The 14,902-nt window shown below is 46.9% G+C and overlaps 1 protein-coding gene across 1 annotated transcript in view; it reads left to right on the forward strand.

Moving 5' to 3' along the window:
* SASH1 (SAM and SH3 domain containing 1) overlaps nt 1–14,902 on the forward strand; it is a 190,777-nt gene that overhangs the window by 80,178 nt on the left and 95,697 nt on the right. Inside the window, exons 3-4 of the mRNA XM_062186896.1 lie at nt 5,515–5,565; nt 5,699–5,748. Coding sequence (XP_062042880.1) covers nt 5,515–5,565; nt 5,699–5,748 — 101 coding nt within the window. The remainder of the gene's footprint in view (nt 1–5,514; nt 5,566–5,698; nt 5,749–14,902) is intronic.

The following is a 14,902-nucleotide window of genomic DNA, read 5'->3' on the forward strand; positions in this document are numbered from 1 at the left end:
TGCCGCAGGTGGAGGATTAACCAAGTGAGCCATGGTGCCAGCCCCCTTTTTATTTAAAAAAGAAAAAGTTATTTTATTTTTTTGTAAGTCAGAGTTACACAGAGAGGGGAGAGGCAGAGAGAGAGAGAAAGAGAGAGAGAAAGAGAAAGAAAGAGAGAGAGAGAGAGGTCTCTCATCCACTGGTTCACTCCCCAGATGGCCGCAATGGCTGGCGCTGCACCGATCCAAAACCAGGAGCCAGGAGCTTCCTCCAGGTCTCCCACATGGGCACAGGGGCCCAAGGACTTGGACCATCTTCTATTGCTCTTTCAGGCCATAGCAGGGAGCTGGTTTGGAAGAAGAGCAGCCGGGACTAGAACCGGGGTCCATATGGGAGCCTGTGCTTCAGGCCAGGGCTTTAATCCGCTGCACCACAGCACCATCCCCGGTACTATGCTTTTTTAAGGTGGATGATGGATGTGCACGTGCTGGCCACAGCCCTGTCTCCCACCCCAGGGCTGCTGTCATACAATGTGACTTTGACCTCCCACTGAGAGATGGGGGCCGTGGACCCTCTTGCACCCAGGATGGCTGGAGACTCGGCTAGACTTCATTCCATAGGGGGCTGTGTGATGGCAGGTGACTCGGCTTTGGTCTGGTTTTCTGCATTGCTTGCTTTTGGAACCTATATTCTGTGAGGAAGCCCGAGCAGCCCTTGTGGCCCTGTCAGAGCCACCCACATATGGGTGTTCCGGCTGAGTGAGCTTTCCCAGGGAGCCAGGCCACTCATCAAGTGACCCCCAGGCTCTCAGCCTTCCCACCTGGGGCTGCAACACCCCCCACCCCACCCCCCACCCCCACCCCACCCCCACCCCCACCCCGTGGAGCAGACAAGCCTCTCTGCCGTCCCCTGTCTGAATCTCTGGTCTTTGTGATGCTTTGTTACACAGCAGCACTAGCTGAGACAAGCAGTATGTGGTTGTGAGGGAGGGAAGGAAGGTTTGCAGTGATAATTTCTTCCATGACATATGCGAAAGGCCTGTGTGTACTCAGCGATGGGGTGTTCTGACGGCATTGGGAAGTTTTACCGCACCCATCAGCATGATGACCTCCGAATCAGGAGCTCTGTGGGGGGTCGTCATGTGTTCTCTGAATATAGCAGTTGTGTGGCTGGGCACTTGGGTACATCCGCCTTCCCCTCCATTCAGCTGGACTTCCAGACCCCGCCCCTTTGCCTCCATTACACTGGGTGAAAGTGGGGGCAGAGCGGAGGGCAGCCAGCTCTGGGGACTGGACAGAGCTGGGCCATGTCGAGGGAGCCTCTCAAGCCAGAATCCCAGCTGCTGTATTTGTCAGCCACATCCTGTGCGGCTGCACACCTCGCCGCTCCTCCTGTCTGCTTCTCCTGCCCTGCCTTATTCCACGCTGTGCTTCAAGAAAGTTAATTTTTCAGTGATAAACAGAGCAAACTGCCCTGCAGCCCTCCTTCCTTATATTTGTACGCACACCTACTAAGACTTGTTTCGTATTCTGCAAAAAGTTTTATCCAAGCGTAAATCAGAACATCTGCGAGCGTCAACTCTGGATGTGTTGTTGCATTTCTCAGGCTCAGCCATGGATCCACAAGCATTTGCTGTAATTATGTGTTTGTGCACCTTAAATATTTCATAGTATCCACATACACATGATAAAGACTCCTCTAAAATTTTGTCTTCAGTATTTTGTGACACTCACCAATATCATAATGAATTGTACCTACTCTTTTTTTTAAAATAATTTTTGGAAGATTTATTTATTTACTTGAAAGGCAGAGTTGGGGGGCGGGGAGAGGGTGGTCTTTCATCTGCTGGTTCACTCCTCAATTGGCTGCAATTGCCAAAGCTATGCTGATCTGAAGCCAGGAGCCAGGAGCTTCTTCCAGGTCTCCTACGCAGTGCAGGGGCCCAGGGACTTGGGCCATCTTCTGCTGCTTTCCCAGGCCCACAGCACAGAGCTGGATTGGAAGTAGAGCAGCCAGGACTTGATCCAGCGCCATATGGGATGGCTTTACTCGCTATGCTATTGCGCCGGCCCCTTACTTATTCTTTGTATTCTATATTTTGTCTCCGAGCATCAAATCCTAAATGTAGCAGAAGATTTTATAAACTTCTCCTCAGTTGTGTAATATTTTTACTTTAAGATGTGATTGCTCTAAGAAATGTCTCTTAAATCATAACTGGAGTCTCTTTGCTTAAGGTTCTAATGAATTAAGAGCTACCCTTAAATAACTATTTTTGTTATACAATCTGAAAAAAATCCTACAAATATCACAGTATGAGGTCTCTTGCTTAACATCAATAAGCTGTTTCTGAAGAATGAACCATCTGCATGAACATATTACCTGGCTTCATTATTTTAGCAAAACCTATTTTAATTCTTTATATAGCAAATCTCATCCCCAGCAAATTCCTAAAAAGTAGGCAATATATAGCCAAATGCCTATTAGAAGTACCCAAGGAACATGCTAAAATGAAGTGTTTAAAATGTTCCTTGATGATTACCAAACATTTATTATGGCTAATGCAACTGCTTTGTTTTCAAGACCAGGTATCTTAAAAAAAAAAAAAAAGAAAGAAAGAAAAGATTTATTTCTTTGAAAGGCAGAATGATAGAAAAAGAGGGAGACACACACAAGCACAGATGGAGGTGAAGGGGCTGGAGAGAGAGAGACAAAGACAGAGACAAGTCTTCCATCTGCTGGTTCACTCCCCAAATGGTCACAACATTCAGACCTGGGACAGGCTGAAACCAGTAGCCACCAACTCTATCCTGGTTTCAACATGGTGGGCAGAGACCCAAGCACTTGGATTGGCTTCTGCTGCCTTCCCAGGCACATTAACAGGGAGCGGGATTGGAAGTGGAGCCAGGACTGGAACGGGCACTCTAAGGTCGGGTGCTGGTAGCACACACACTGACTGGCTTTACCTCCCTGCACCACAACGCTGGCCTCTTGGAAGAGGTACATTTTGCGTAGTATACTATGGATGTCAGGTTTAGGATATGACCTGACAGATGTTGTACTCAACAGATACAATGATAGAAAAAGGTAGGGAAATGGGCGAATATCTACAATAAGATAGTTTCCTATCATGGACCGTGACCTGGTGACGGAGAGCAGAGATCAGTGAAGGAGGGGATCGGGTTGAATCAGTTGTTTTTGATAGTGGTTGTGGAAGGGTGGGTTAGGAGTTTGGTGTTAAAGGGGCAATTTGAGAGAACATGTGAGAGGAGAGATTGATTGTCATCCTGAGGTCTCCGTACTAATTCCTGAACGTGGAGACAGGATTTAAAAAAAAAAAAGTTGGAAACCCTGCCTCCTGCTGTTTACATTTGTAAATTTCCCTCTGTGCCTCCTGCTGTTTAGATTTGTAAATTTCTCTCCGTGATTTAAGAAGGTGAGGCAACCACGCAGGATGGGTGTGAGTCACGTGTGCTCTTTATGGCCTGCGCGTGGAGTCTGACATGTTACCAGCTGGACTTGGAATGTAACTCAGATGTTTTCCATGCAGTGTTTTGTGTATCAGCTTTGGCACAGAAATACAAATGTGTCCGTTGTGAACCATGGCAGCAGGGAAAGCCGGGAGGGTGTTAATGAGAGAAGCGTGCTGGGGCTTCCTGCCACTCTGCCACCTTTTTATAACAAAGGCCTGGGCTCAGGGATGAGTTCCGGTCCATTAAAACCCTTTTCCCTTTCTGACGGCTTGTCCACAGTCCTCTGGTTCTCAGATTTACTCAAGGCGGCACACTCATGGTTTTTCTTGTGGCCAGAAAACATACAGCATAGAATTCGCTCGCCCGACAGTTTCCAGACCTGCGTTCCAGCCATCCAGTGCACGCTCAGTGTTGAGTAGCAGATCCTCACCACAGTTCTGCATGAACGCCCATTCATTCTCATGCGGTTGATCCTGGGCTCCTGTTCGCCCTGAGTTAGATGCATTTTACTGTTTCATTGCTATCTTGGGACTCTAGCAAGAAGTTCTGCATTGGTCTAGCCTTGTCACTGTGTGAATGAGGAGAGAGGTGTAGCAAACAGGCAGAAGACATTGAGCCTAGTGGGTAGGATGCCCATGTTCCACATCCGAGGACCTGGATTCAATTCCTGCCTCCGGCTCCTGACTCCAGCTTCCTGCCTGTGCACAGCTTGGAGAAGGCAGTGACGATGGCTCAAGTGACTGGGTTCCGACCAATCACATGGGCTATCTGGATTGTGCTCCCAGTTCCTGTCCTGTCCATTGCAGGCATTTATTTAGTAAATAAAACTAAAAAATAGAAAACAATTGGACAGTTAGATGCATGTGATCATGTGTAATATGATATGTTCTTTTCCCAAATGTTAGCTAAAGCAAAACAGTCTTCATACAGTGCACATTAGTCCTGGAGAATATAAAACAAAGAACGCCACAACAGGACTATTAGAGAAATCATAGTCTGATGTTTCAGACGTGTGTTACGCTAACGATTTACTGCTCCCTCTAAAACTGCCTGTCTGGCTTGCAACTGGACTGTCAAGGGATCACCCCTAACTTGGGGCTACACTTGGATGGAGACTTCAGTTTTATCTGTTTAGATTCAGAAGTATTCTCCACTTACAAAAAATGTCAGTGTAGTGCACTGTGCTTTGTTTACTAAGAAGACTTCTTTTCCCATAGTAATATCCAAAACTTTCATGGTATTGTTTTCATATTTTGTTGCCAAAGCTTATTTTTCTGCATCCTACCTACCATCTTCATAGGTAAACAGGTTTGTCCCTTTTTCTTTCAAAGAGTATACGACATCCCTAACTGTAAAATAAAAGTGAGGGTATTACCTGGTTTTGTCTCTAAAGTTATGATTCCTCTGCTTCTCCTTTATGATTTAATGATTTTTCAGTGTAATAATAATATCATGCATTTATATTTCATTTATCAAGTGGATATTGAGAGTTTTTATTTTCAAATGGGTCAGTTCATTTTTTTTTCCCCCAAAGGAATTGTTTACTTAATGAGTAAAAATTTTGTAAGTATAACTTTAGGAATATAGTGATTGTTAAATATGGCGATTTTTACGGTTGCAAGATTATATCGTTAGCTTTGCAACTGCCTAAAGACACTGACAACAGGACTTTGATTAATGATTACTCTGAGTACTTTTAGAAATGTAAAATCAAATTGGAACTCCATTGTTATTGAAAAATAAACCAAACTCAAATGGGTTGCAGGAAATTCAGTGTCTTAATGATGGGCTAACTATGTCCAGAAAATCATTTTACCATGAACTGTCAGTACCCTTCATTTAAATACAATTTTAGGCAATAAAGTTTGAAAAATGGTTTAGTTTTGAAAGGCCAGAGCTCGCTCTCCTTTTTCCAGAAAGATCTCTGTATGTCTGCCGTGCCCTCCCACTCCCCATCCAGACTAGCAGTCCCAAGTCCTCCCGTCTCTCCTTTCCCGTCTGTTTGTCTTTCTGGCGTGTGCCACGTTTTGGAGTGTCAGTAAAGCAGCATCTGTTCTGTTTTAGGAGAAACCCGATGCCAGCCCCACGTCACTTCAGCTGCGCTCCCAGATCGAAGTAAGCACTGCAACTTCCATCATCTATTTTTGCTTCTGCTTTTTTTTTCTTCTTCCCCTTAACTGATATTCTGTACAAACCCCATGAAGCCTGTTGCTCTGCCTGCACTGACGCGACGAATCTTCTCTCCTAGGAGTCGCTTGGCTTCAGCAGTGCCGTGTCAACCCCAGAAGTGGAACGAAAGTGAGTCTCCCTGCCCGTGTCCAGCACCCCGATGGAAATCAGCGGGGGAGGCTGTGTGGAGGTGCTGGGGCGTGTGCGATGTCATGGTCCCACGTGTGCTGTGTGCGCGCATGTATCTGTGTGGATGAGAAAGGGGGTGTTTCGTAGTCCCGTTGGTAATGCCTCTGGATTTGGCGAAACATTGCTGATTTCACGCTGTGCGGTTGGAGGGGACCCCAAATACATAGCTGGAAGTGAACGCAGAGAAAGACAGATGACAGGTAAGTGGGTCAGTGTTGGGTGTCCTCTACACTCATCGTTGATAGGGGATGAAAGTCACAAAGAGGCAACGTACAAAAATAAAGGGTGTTTCTGGGTAAAGCAGCGAATCAGAAACCCTCCCCCACACCGCAGTTTGGTCAGCGACTTTAAAACAAGAACAAATGCACGTGTCCAGAGATGGAAAATGCTCCCTGCCTTTCCTGGTAAGGCAATCTTTTTTGCTTTCTTGTCCAAACTTAGACCCTGTAATTTGTGCTCTCATGGGAGGTAATTCTATGCCTTATCTGGTATTTCCAGTACTTCTTTAAGGCAACCCTCACCCCCCCCAAAAAAAAACAAACAAAAATTTTTGGCACTATAACCTTTCTCTTTTGTACTTTATCCCATTGTAATCATGCTAGAAGGTTCTATTTGTGATCGTCTGAGGTAAAGAAATTTAAAGAAAATCCACGTCTCTAGGCAGACACTTCCTCTGGCGCAGGGCCCCTGGCGGTGTTTCGTGCCAAGAGAGGCAGAGAAGTGGTTTAGGAAAGAGGTATTTCTGGAATGAGGAGCACACGCTGCGAGAGCGTGTGTGTGTGCTTTATAGCAAGATCTGCTAATCCGTCCACGTGTGTGTGTGAGCTGCAGGCACAGGAAGCGGCTCCAGGGAGTGGAGGCTGCTTCGCCAGAGAGAGACCGGGGAGCGCAGGGGTCTGTGAGCCAAAGAAAGCCAAGGCCATTGCCAGCTCCAGGTTAAAGGGTGTTTAGATCCATGTTAGAGGCGCACGGCGTGGCCTGTGTCCTCTGTGGAGGCTGAAGTAAATGTAGGAGTGCAGCTGATGCTGACCTTGAACTCGGAGGTTCTGTGGTGGTCGGAAAGCACCAAGTGAGTGGGCTGTGGTTTCTCCCGACCGAGTTTCTCATGCAGGGAGCGTGCCTCGGGCTGAGCTCAGGTGTCTTCTCAGAATCAGGAAACAAGAAATGCTTGCCCTTGCTCCTGGGAGGAAGTGACCCACCAAATCCGTGTGAGCCTCAGTTGGGCTGGGGGGCGCTTCTTCCCTGCAGCTGTGGGCAGTCATTCTTCCGTGTGTATGCACGTCGCTTAGGACGATGTGGTGGACTCTTGTGGCCAATAGACTGATGGCTTCCGCCGAGGTGAACAGAAAATTTCAACATACACACACACGCACATACATACACGCATAGTGTTAACAAACCCAAGCTCTCATTTGTGAAACTGCTGTTTTGCCTCCTTACTATATCAAATATCTATATTTCCAAACAATTTGAAAGTTTGAAATATTTTGTCTTTTATTTCCCTATGAATGTTTTTCAAAACAGTGATATTCTTTGTAAGAAAAAATCTAAAAAATACGATATTCTTTAAAAACCGTAATAGTCTTCTTTAAAACAAAACCTATCTTTGGAAAATACTCTTAAATTTTTTTTAAAAAGATTTCTTTATTTGAAAAGCAGAGATACAGAGAGGAGAGGGAGAGAGAGAGAGAGAGAGAGAAAGAGAAAATTTTCCATCTGCAAGTTCACTCCCTAAATGGCCCCCAGATGCCCAGACTGGGCCAGGCCAAAGTCAGGAGCCACAAGCTCCATTTGGGTCTCCCACATGAGTGACAGGGACCCAAGTACTTGGGCCATCTGCTGCTGCTTTCCCAGTCACATTAGCAGAGAGCCAGATGAGAAATGGAGCAGCTGAGACTCGAAGTAGTACTGATATAGGAGTATAGCATTGCAGCTGAACCCACTGTACCACAATACCAGCCCCATTAAAAAAATTTTTTTAAGATTTATTTCATTGGGTTGCCAGTGCTGTGGTGTAGTAGTTTAAGCCTCCACCTGTGGCGCTCGTACCCGGTATGTGCATTGGTTCAAGTCCTGTCTGATCCATTTCTGATCCAGCTCTCTGCTAATGGCCTGAGAAAGCAGCGGGAGACAGCCCAAGTGCTTGGGCCCCTCCACCCATGTGGGAGACCCAGAAGAAGCTCCTGGTTCCTGGATTCAGATCGGTTCAGCTCTGGCTGTTGTGGCCATTTGGGGAGTGAACTAGCAGATGGAATACCTCTCTGTCTCTCATTCTCTTTTTTTCTGTAACTCTGACTCCCAAATAAATAAATAAAGATTTGTTTTATTTATTCTTTGGAAAACTTTTAAACAGAAAAGTTGCAAGAATTGTGCAATGAATTTTTTTTAAAGATTTATTTATTTATTTATTTGAAAGTCAGAGTTATACAGAGAGAGAAGAGGCAGAGAGAGAGAGGTCTTCCATCTGCTGGTTCACTCCCCAGTTGGCCACAATGGCTGGAGCTATGCTGATCGGAAGCCAGGAGCTTCTTCCGGGTCTCCCACATGGGTGCTGGGTCCCAAGAACTTGGGCCGTCTTCTACTGCTTTCCCAGGCCATAGCAGAGAGCTGGATAGGAAGTGGAGCAGCCAGGTCTTGAACCAGTGCCCATATGGGATACCAGCCCTTCAGGCCAGGGCGTTAACCCACTGTGCCACAGCACCAGCCCCTCGATGAAATTTTTTTTTTTAAGATTTATTTATTTATTTGAAAGGCAGAGTTACAGAGAGAAAGAGAGGTCTTCCATCCACTGATTCACTCCCCAAATGACTGCAATGGCTGGAGCTGCACTGATCCAAAGCCAGGAGCCAAGAACTTCTTCCAGGTCTCCCATGCAGGTGCAGGGACCCAAGGACTTGGGCCATCTTCTACTGCTTTCTCAGGCCATAGCAGAGAGCTGGATCAGAAGTGGACCAGCCAGAACTTGGACCGGTGCCCATTGGGATGCCAGCACGGCAGGTGGCAGCTTTACCCAGTACACCACAGCACCAGCCCGCAATGAACTTCTATATAACTTTCACTTAAACTCACCAGTGTCGGCCTTTGCACACCATTTCCTGTCTGCTGTACACACACACGGACGCACACACACACTCTACTAATTATATTGCTAACACGTCTAAGAGCAAGTTGTTGACATCATGAACTTCACCTGTAAATACATCAGCATGTATTTCCTAAGGTCAAGGCTATTCTCTTATAGAATCATAGCATACATACCAAATATTGAATATTTACCAATGACTGTTCTTAAGATACGGTTCAGATTCCCATTTCTCTAATTGTCACCATTGGGTCTCTTAGAGCACTTTTTGGAGCCAGTGTGGGAAGCATGCCTGTTGTTTACATGCCGTGTCTCTTTTTAAAGTCACATTTAGTCTGAGTGGGTTTCTGCATCTGTTATGTCCTTGACATTGTTCGTCAGTGTAGCTTGGTTGCTTGGGGAGTCCTCGTTTCTCCTCTTCTCTGTTGGGCACTACAGCAGGAGGCACCTGATGTCCCTTTGTCCCACGAGTGGTGATACTGATTTGACCATTTGGTGAAGCCGGTACCTGCCAGGTTTCCTCTGAGACATCCCAGTTGCCCCTTTGGAGTGAGTGAGTGCTCTCTGGGGAGTTAATCTGAGACTGTGTAATTCCCCGTTGTGTGTCAGGCTTTTACTTTATGGTTTTAGATGCCTGAATTAATGACTTCTGTCAGGACTGTGATATGTATTCTTAAACCGATGATTGTTTTGGGCTGCATCTTCTAGAAGTTTTTTGTTTTTGTTTTTTAAAGATGAGGTATTGCTCTGAAAGCCCTGATTATAATTTGAGTAGCTTTGGTACAGTGGTTATATTGTACTTGAAAATGTAAATGCTTTCAAATGGAAAATGCCACTACTGCACTCCTCAAAGTGCTGGCTGGTAGCTTTGTGATTGAATAGTTGGGGGCTGGTGACCTGGCATGCCCGTTGGTTGTGTCTGGTTAGGGTCTGGTAAGTGAATGCCAAGCAAAATATCCTTCTGACTCAGAGTGTTGCTTGATGGGCTGAATTTTTCTTCTGCTTCTTATTCAAAAGGCAGGAGAACTTGGTAACAAACAAACAAACAAACAAACAAAAATGTGGACAAGCCCCACAACAGCACAGCCTGGGAGGCAGAGGGGCAGAAGCGACTCCAGACTGGAGCAACTGGCCCTGGGGCTGCCACCTCCCAGACCCACAATCTCTCCAGCTGTCTCTGGGACTCCAGCCTGCATGCCTCCCTCCCTTCTTTCTAACACCTACACTGATAGAGCTATCTGGCATGAATTGGGATACAAATGTCTCCTTGTTAAAAAAAAAATAATACAGACTCAGGATTCTCCCTGTATTTACCAGGTTTCCAAATCCCAAAGTTATAAGAAGTTAGCTCTGGCAAGAAGAGGTGGTGAGTCTTTTGTGGGGAAACAAGAAGTGAGAATTCTAATATACTGGCCATTCCATAGCACCTGCATAGCCCTGCCAGGTGGGCCTTAAAAGGTAGAGAGATACATACACAGGGATAAGTAGGTAGGTAGGAAAGTAGGTAGGTAGGTAGGTAGGTAGGTAGGTGGAGAAAGAGATACACAAGTAGGTGGTACGTAGATAGGGAGATAGACACAGCTAGATGTAGATAAATAGATAGAGATAGGTAGGTAGGTAGATGGATGGACAGATAGATGGACGGATGGTTGGACAGATAGGTGGATGGGTGGGTGGGTAGAGGGAAAGAACAGATCTTTACCACCCCTTCACCACTTTGACACAGTCACCATTCATCCTCATTTTCTTCAAAACTGTCTGGTCTTCTATATGCTTTCATTAAAAATATAATAACAGAGGCCAAGGGAGCTTTCATTTGAGCATCTTGTATTTCTGGCTGTTTACGTAGCTGCTGGCTGAGGCTGTGTGCTTTATGTTTGTCTCAGATAGCTGGAAAGGTGGTATTAGCTGAATTTCTTGTTGACCATTGGAAAGCAAGACTTTCTTTTCATTGGGAAGTAACTTTGTAGCTGTATCTATGGGAAGTAACTTTGTAGCTGTAGCTGTATCTATGGGAAGTAACTGTGTAGCTGTGTGTATGGGAAGTAACTGTGTAGCTGTGTGTATGGGAAGTAACTTTGTAGCTGTAGCTGTGTGTATGGGAAGTAACTTTGTAGCTGTAGCTGTGTGTATGGGAAGTAACTGTGTAGCTGTGTGTATGGGAAGTAACTTTGTAGCTGTAGCTGTGTGTATGGGAAGTAACTGTGTAGCTGTGTGTATGGGAAGTAACTTTGTAGCTGTAGCTGTGTGTATGGGAAGTAACTGTGTAGCTGTGTGTATGGGAAGTAACTTTGTAGCTGTAGCTGTGTGTATGGGAAGTAACTGTGTAGCTGTGTGTATGGGAAGTAACTTTGTAGCTGTAGCTGTGTGTATGGGAAGTAACTGTGTAGCTGTGTGTATGGGAAGTAACTTTGTAGCTGTAGCTGTGTGTATGGGAAGTAACTGTGTAGCTGTGTGTATGGGAAGTAACTTTGTAGCTGTAGCTGTGTGTATGGGAAGTAACTGTGTAGCTGTGTGTATGGGAAGTAACTTTGTAGCTGTAGCTGTGTGTATGGGAAGTAACTGTGTAGCTGTGTGTATGGGAAGTAACTTTGTAGCTGTAGCTGTGTCTATGGGAAGTAACTTTGTAGCTGTGTCTGTGAGGGATGAGTTTAGCTGTGACTAACAGAAAACCTGACAAATAGTGATGGAAACAAATGCAGGGTTCATTAGACACTGCCTTGTTCCAAGGATAGGTCCAGGGCCTGCCCCTGGTCTCACGTGGGCCTTGGGAATCCCAGCCTGTGTTTTCTTCTTCTCTTTCTTACATCTCCCCCGCCACCCCTATGGCCCCAGAGTGGCTGCTCCATCTTTGGGTGGGAAGGAGAAACAGGGTGAGGGAAGCTTAGACAATAGGACAAAAGGCCAAGGCTCATCCTTTCCCAAACTTTCCTAGAAACCCTCCCGAACACAAATGAGTGGTTTGTTCCACTCATTTCTTCCTGCCGCAGCTGTTCTCTGAGCACCTGCTTTGTGGTGAAGGCACTGTCCCGGGTGCTGGGATACAGCAATGAACAGAACAGATGGGAGCTGTGTGCAGCCTGCATTCAGAGGTAGGCTTATGTCATAGGAAAAACACAAATAAGTATTTTAAACAGAGGTAAGGAGAAAAATTGGAAAGGGGACCCAGAATTGGTCACTTTGGCTAGCACAGCTCTAAGGAAGCTTAGAGAAGTATTTTTAACTGAGCACATTGCTGCTCTGAACAAAATGGGGTTCTTTTCTTAAAGGCCGGGAACGAGGACTTAGTGGGTTGGAAGCTGGCAATATTATCGTATGAGTTCATCTTTTCTTTATGGGAGTGTACATATATAACAGAGGAATATGGAACTTAGCTAGCTACCAAACAAATAAGCCAAGTGTCAGGGTTATTTATTTATTTATTTATTTATTTTGTTAAAGATTTATTTATTTATTTGAAAGGCAGAGTTACAGAGAGGCAGATGCAGGAAGAGAGAGAGGTCATCTATCCACTGGTTCACTCCCCAGATGGCTGCAATGGCTGGAGCTGGGCCGATCCAAATCCAGGAGCCAGGAGCGTCTTCTGGGTCTCCCACGTGGGTGCAGGGACCCAAGGACCTAGGCCATCTTCCATTGCTTTCTCAGGCCATAGCAGAGAGGTGCATCAGAAGTAGAGCAGCCAGGACTTGAACTGGCACCCATAAGGGATGCTGGCACTGCAGGAGGTAAGCCACAGCGCCGGCTCTGTGTCAGGTTAATTAGATTCCTTAGGTTCAAGTAAGCCCGTAGTGAATTTGATCCTGTGGTTATTTTTCAGTATCTGTACAGAGGTAGTTTGTGGGGTTTTTCTGCATGGACTGAAAATTGAAACAGAACAATCAGATAGCAGCAGGTCATCCTGACGGAGAGCCTGTTATGTATCAGGAACTGAGGTTAGCCTTTAACGTGGACTCATCTGGGACCGGGTACAACCCTGAGAGGCTCCCGGTGATGTTAATACCATCTGCAAATGCAGGAGACGAAGCCACCACCGAGTGCCAGGGCCCAGATTGGATCCCAATAGAACCCATCGTCCTAAGCGCAAGACCACAATTCCAGGGCACTTGATTTCTACCTTGCTTACACAGAAATGGAGGTTAAGGGCAATTCAGGTTCATCAGCATTAAATAAATAGCAGCAGTTAAAACCCTCACTCTGGTGGTTCTTTTCGAAATAGGAGCGAGTTCTGTTGTGCAGAAATAAGCTGGATCTTGGTTATTTATCTGGTGAGGCAGGAAGGTCCAAAATAAATCTTAGAGTGTCACCTTAGCCCATATTTATAACTCGGTTTCCACTAAGTCTTCCACGGGGGTTGAAAATTCACTGATTTAGTTTCACTTTCTGTCATTACTACGACTACACTTGAACTCTTTTATGGTGGAAAAAGTCCAAAAATATATAGTATGCTGGAAAGGGAAGATAAATAAAGGGAGAGCAAGCCGACAGGGTGGCAGAAATGGCCGGAGTACAGCTTACACATGTTCTGTGCCAGGATTTCCTCTATGCGAGCAGCACGGCTCTCTGGCCAGCGGGGTGATGTCCTTTCTCCATTTCTCCCCCTCAGAAATCGCTGCCTCCGCTCGCTCTCTCTGCTCTGACGCCTGCCTGGTGTTCCTTATTCCAGACTCCAACTCCCGGCCTTGCCTCTCTCTGGGCTGCTTGCACCTTTGAGCCTCCCCCTATGTCCCCCTGAGCCCTCCCCTGTGAGTCTCTCTTCATCCTCCCCTTGACCTCCAGGTCCCCTGGTCCATGACAGGCTGAGCCTCCCCCTATGTCCCCCTGAGCCCTCCCCTGTGAGTCTCTCTTCATCCTCCCCTTGACCTCCAGGTCCCCTGGTCCATGACAGGCTGAGCCTCAAAATTGTCATTCCTTCCAGGAGGTGGCTCCGTCCCCCTGCTCTCGCACTGTCACGCACCCGTACCCCTCCTACTGAGCAGGCGTTATTCAATCTTAGGAACCCAGCTCTGGCCGTGCCTCCTCCCAGAAGTCATTTCCAGTCCTGAATAGGGTGAAGTGCTTCTTGCTCTGTAGGGGGCGCTGTGCCAATCCTCGTTTATTGTATTTTATGTAGATTTTCTTTTTTTTGACAGGCAGAGTGGACAGTGAGAGAGAGAGACAGAGAGAAAGGTCTTCCTTTACCATTGGTTCACCCTCCAACGGCCGCTGTGGCCGGCCCACTGCGCTGATCCAAAGCCAGGAGCCAGATGTTTCCTCCTGGTCTCCCATGGGGTGCAGGGCCCAAGGACCTGGACCATCCTCCACTGCACTCCCTGGCCACAGCAGAGAGCTGGACTGGAAGAGGAGCAACCGGGACAGAATCTGGCGCCCTGACCAGGACTAGAACCTGGTGTGCCGGCGCCACAGGCGGAGGATTAGCCTATTGAGCCACGGCGCCAGCCTATCTTGTAGATTTTCAAAAAGTCACTGAACTACTCTTTTTCAAAGTAATTGGCCCACCTAAGGTCGCAGAGCTGGAGGCAACCATCTCCGTGCCATCTGAGAGTCACTAGCCTTGGGGAGAAGCCTCCATGCCCAAGTTCAAATCTGGACTGTCTTTCTTACCAGCTCTGTGACTCGTGGACAAGCTGCCGGCCCTTTCTGTCCACAGCTGTCAAGTGTAAAATGACAGTAGTCATTACAGCACTTACCTCCCTTAGTCAGCCAACTGGCTCAGTCATCTCCTGTCTTTTCTGTAGCTACCCAGCTTCATGCCCTTGCCCATTGCTTTGGCCACTTGCGTCCTTTTCAAACCCCACACGGACCAGCTTGGTCATGAGGTCTGAAGCTGAGAGCCCATTCTCTTCCTCTCAAGATTTTCTTCAGGGCCGGCGCTGTGGCCCAACAGGCTAATCCTCCGCCTGCGGCACTGGCACACCGGGTTCTAGTCCCAGTTGGGGCGCCGGATTCTGTCCCAGTTGCCCCCCTTCCGGGCCAGCTCTCTGCTGTGGCCAGGGAGTGCAGTGGAGGATGGCC

Source organism: Lepus europaeus, chromosome 3, assembly GCF_033115175.1.
Source record: "Lepus europaeus isolate LE1 chromosome 3, mLepTim1.pri, whole genome shotgun sequence".
Taxonomy (NCBI): Eukaryota; Metazoa; Chordata; class Mammalia; order Lagomorpha; family Leporidae; genus Lepus; species Lepus europaeus.